We start from the raw sequence: 4,379 nt of genomic DNA, 5'->3' as shown, positions 1-4,379 counted from the left end.
AAACCTTCGACAGTACTCAAAAGGAGATGGAAAAAGAAGATAGGTCGAAGTGGTTCAAGAAGAGTCACGAGAGAAAATTTAAAAGACCTTTGAAGTATTTTCAACGTGATCAAAGTGTTTCTCTTGGTGATATTATCAGTTGGGGATTTTTACCGCAGGTGAATGCATATGCAATCCGAAGAGAGTATGGAGTCCAGTACTTTGCACGTTTATATGACATCATGTCATTACTTTGGTGGGATGTAGATGAACTGGCGAAGGTAAAATGTTGGGATTATCCTGTTCGGAAGAATGATGTTGCTATGTGGGGCTACATTAAATTTGAATCGTTGAAAGAATTTCGTAAATGGAAGCCACATCATCCAAAGCGTGTGTAGAGAATTAATCCTGAAACTGGAGTTGAAGAAACTATCTTGAATGTCAAGCCACCAAGAACAATGAAGACAATTCCAATGCCTCAGATGGAACAAGAATTCTATAAAGGCTTCATTGGCTGGGTGTACAGTTGTATTACAACAGAAGCAATCATTACTTACAGAGCTGGTGAAGAGATTCGTGAGATACATGTGTGTGATCCAATGTGGCTGGTTAATTGCTCGGCGAAGGATATAGAATGTCTTTTCATTAACAAGATTCACTATCAACCAGCAGATAGAGAACAAGCGCAACAATTTCACCGTGTAGTTTCTCTTTGTTTTCAGAAAAGCATAAATTCTGAAAGTAAATGGAAATCATCCTGGTGGTCGCTGGACGAGAAGATGAAAAGGAAAGCTAATCATGAACGTCAGAAGCTTGCAGAAAAGAAAGGCACGTTTATGAAGATGCAAGCTGAAGAAGAGAAAGCGAGAAAGAAAGAGAATGAAAAAATAAGGGTTGCGCTGAGCAGAAAGCCAAAACCAAGGGAAGAGATGTATAGAGCAGTTTGAAGACCCGAAGACTAGACGAAGACTGCGGCTTTATCCAAGGGGGAGTTTTTTGGTGCATAATGTCTAAAGCCTGCGTCTTAGTTGTAGTTAATCAATGTATAGGGTCTGTTCTGGTTAATTATGTATTTTACAGGGGTTATAGATGTAAAAGTTTGATTTTCATGTAAAGGTTTCGCTTGAATGATCATATGCCATACAAGCGAAACTACTTGATAAGGTTTCGCTTGTATGGTCATGTCCTTTCAAGCGAAACTACCACTAGTATATATATATATATACCCCTTCAGTCTTTCACATTTGTAACTTTCATGTCATCGGAAGGCCGAACTGCTGACCGTGTTTTTCTTGAAGAATTAATGTGAAAGCAAGTTTAAAGTGATTTCTATCTGTTTTCTACTCATTTCTTTATCTGATTTGCTTTGATTCAAGCCATACATGTATTTCCGCTACATGTTTGGTTGGTACTAGCTCCGATTGTCTCATCAGAAGGGCAAACACGATCCTACAGGTTTCGTGACATGCTTCAAATGCAAACAAAAAGGTCACTTTAAACGTGAGTGCAGAAACGAGTATGCTGACGAATCTGATAATCCGTTTCGTGAAGATTACTATAAGAAAGCCATTTACCATCAGAATAAATCGGAACCTCCTAGGTTGAAGCAGATTGAAGAAAAAGGTAAGGAAAAGTCAAGAGCTCTAGCGGTCATTCACGACGATGAAGGATATGACTGGAGTGAGATATTGCCTGAAGAAGACGCAGTTGGTTACGCGTTCGCAGCAGGAAAGATTGTTCCGTTTAAAGACACAAGAACAGAAGAAGAAAAGTTTGTGAACAGAAGAATGAAAGCCCAAACAAAAGTAAGCCGAATCTATACCATTTACAAAGAAGCAAAATTAGCTAGACGCTGGGATCCAGACCGAGAATGCTACCTTGATCCTCAAGGTAATATTACAATCGATCCAAGCTCACTGAGTGTTGATGCAATCATTCAGCAGTATGCTGAAGAAGAGGAGGCTAGACAAAGAGAATGGTGGGGTGGAACTGAAAAGAAAGTGGAAGAGAAAGAAGAAAATGTGAAGTCGGCAGAAAAGAAGATTGATGATGGATTGATAGATACATCTCAAGAGCTCACAGCCGAAAATCTGATGAAGATGGAGGTAGATTCTAGTTCTGGAACTAAGTCAAATGGCCAGGTCAGTCAGATTAATAAAGAAGTGTCAGGTAAGAAAGAAGTAAGCGAAAGTGACTGCAAGAATTGCAAGAAAAACTGCAAAGAATGTAGCACTATCGCTTACCTCAATAATAAAAAGGTTGAAGACCTAACAAAAAGGGTCAGAGAAGTAGAGAATCAAATCTTAAACCGAGATAAATTGCTAAAAGCTTCAAATGATCATGCAAAAGAGTTAACTGAAAAAATTCAAAGTGATAAAAGTGACTTAGAAAGAACTAAGAAAGAAAATGAAAAACTCATTCTTGAAAATCGTCACATCACTGAAAACTTTGAGAAGCTTAAGCGAACGGTTAAAGATTCGGATGATCGAAATGGCAAAACAACAAACGAAAATGTGCAACTGTCGGGTGTGTTAAGGGTAAAAGAAGAGTTAATAAACTAACAATTGGATGAAATTGCGAATCTGAAGCTTCAATTTCAAGAAGCAAAAATTGAGAACGAACGCATCCAATTAAAATTAACCAGTTACAACTCCGCAAGCTTTTTTTTACAACACATTGTTCCTAAACCTATCGGGAAAAACAAAGCTGGCGAAGATGTCTTTTCGGACGGAACTGGGGTGGGATATCATCAAGTTCCACCACCTGTTTTAAACAATTTCTCAAAGAAAAAGTCCGGACAGGTTAATGATGAAGAAGAGTTAAATGAAATAAAACTTCCAGAATCAATTGATGTTACATTCTCGTCATCATCATCATCTGATGATAGTGTTCAGACTGATATTGTCAAAAGCATGGCAGAAAGTGTCTTAGAGTCTGATTCAAATGAAGATGATGGATGTTTCTTGGATAAATACATTCCAAATCAAAAATCCAAGAACAACTTAAATGATAAACCAAATCTTGTCATGTACAGGATGTTAGGTTCAGATAAGTTGTTTTCGGATTCTGAGTTTCCAATCGAGAATGTAAATTTGAACAAATTGAAAAATGTTTACAAATTGATCGAAGTTGAGCTGTCAGAAGTAAACAATCTGAACCAAACAATAAGACAAATGAATTTTGAAAAAGATAAAACTTACTACAAGAAACCTGTAGTTCCACCACGTTTTTCTAATAACAAACGAAACAATTGGTCGGGTGGATATCAGGGGAGTAAGTCTTATCAAAAGAAAAATGTTCAAAACAAAAAGATTGTTGAAAAGAAAGTGTTTGTGAACAGCTCAAGTTCATTCTCCAATGAAGAACCTAAGATCTTTTCAAAATCAAACAAAGAGTTCTTTGAGGAAAAGGCCTCACAACCTCAGTCTGAAGGTACAAGTCGGGTAGCTGACACCCGAACATGTTTCAGATGCAATCATGTTGGGCATATTGCACGAAAGTGTACCAACTTGAAGCCTAAGACTGAAGTAGTTGAGAGCCAAAGGAAGAAAGATGTTGTGAAAGGAAAAGCTCCATTGATTGTTGAGAAAAAGGTTGTAAAAAAGGAAAACACCAAAGTCAAAATTGAACCCGTAAAGAAGTTGGTAACTAAAATTGACAAATTTTACAAACGGGTCGCAACAACTCAACAAACATGGAAGCCGAAAGTTGCGGAACCAAAGGTTTCTAAGATGGAAAAACAATCATCTTCTACCACATCGGTAAAGATGAGTGCTCCTTTGGATCATTATGAAAAGCTTGAAAAAGTAAAATCAATTTCAGAAAAATGGGTGGCAAAGAAAGACCAACCATCTGGTCAACCTAAAAAGGATAAACTGTTTACACAAAAGGAGGTTGAGGTTGAGTCCAAAGAAAGCTTGAAATTAAATGATAAAAACTTTCCGCCACTCTACACAACAAAATCTTACATCAAACTTGAGTTGCCTAAGTCTAAAGAGGCTTGGGTAGCAAAATCTGTTTGATTGTATTTGATTTGCCGGAGCTTCCTTGATCGTAAAGCATGAATCGGCATCTTTATTGAAATGTTTTAATCATGATTGGTTTTCGTGCAGGATCTTCCACAACTTGTTTCAAGATGGATCATGGATAGTGGAGCTTCCAGACATATGATGTAAGGAATATAAATGGAGGATACGTTGGATTCGCTGGTAATCAAGGTGGTCGGATTATTGGTGAAGGAACTTTAACAAATGGGATTGTAACGTTTGAAAGAGTCAATTACATTGCTGAGCTAGAGAATAACCTACTAAGCATTTCTCAGATCTGTGACAGAAACTATACCACTCACTTCACTGACAAAGAGTGTTTGATTCTAAAGCCAGGATTTGTTGTACCCGAAG

General features: G+C 37.6%; 1 protein-coding gene across 1 annotated transcript; it reads left to right on the top strand.

Moving 5' to 3' along the window:
- The first annotated feature begins 437 nt into the window (after positions 1 to 437).
- LOC110875216 (triadin-like) lies at positions 438 to 4,154 on the top strand. Its single transcript, XM_022123413.1, has 5 exons — positions 438 to 910; positions 1,490 to 2,329; positions 3,449 to 3,623; positions 3,747 to 3,983; positions 4,092 to 4,154. Exons 1-5 carry the CDS (start codon positions 438 to 440, stop codon positions 4,152 to 4,154), a joined length of 1,788 nt encoding a protein of 595 aa, XP_021979105.1.
- Positions 4,155 to 4,379: the final 225 nt, after the last annotated feature.

This window comes from Helianthus annuus, chromosome 14 (genome assembly GCF_002127325.2).
Source record: "Helianthus annuus cultivar XRQ/B chromosome 14, HanXRQr2.0-SUNRISE, whole genome shotgun sequence".
In the NCBI taxonomy this organism is placed as follows: Eukaryota; Viridiplantae; Streptophyta; class Magnoliopsida; order Asterales; family Asteraceae; genus Helianthus; species Helianthus annuus.
This window is presented reverse-complemented; position numbering and strand designations above follow the sequence as displayed.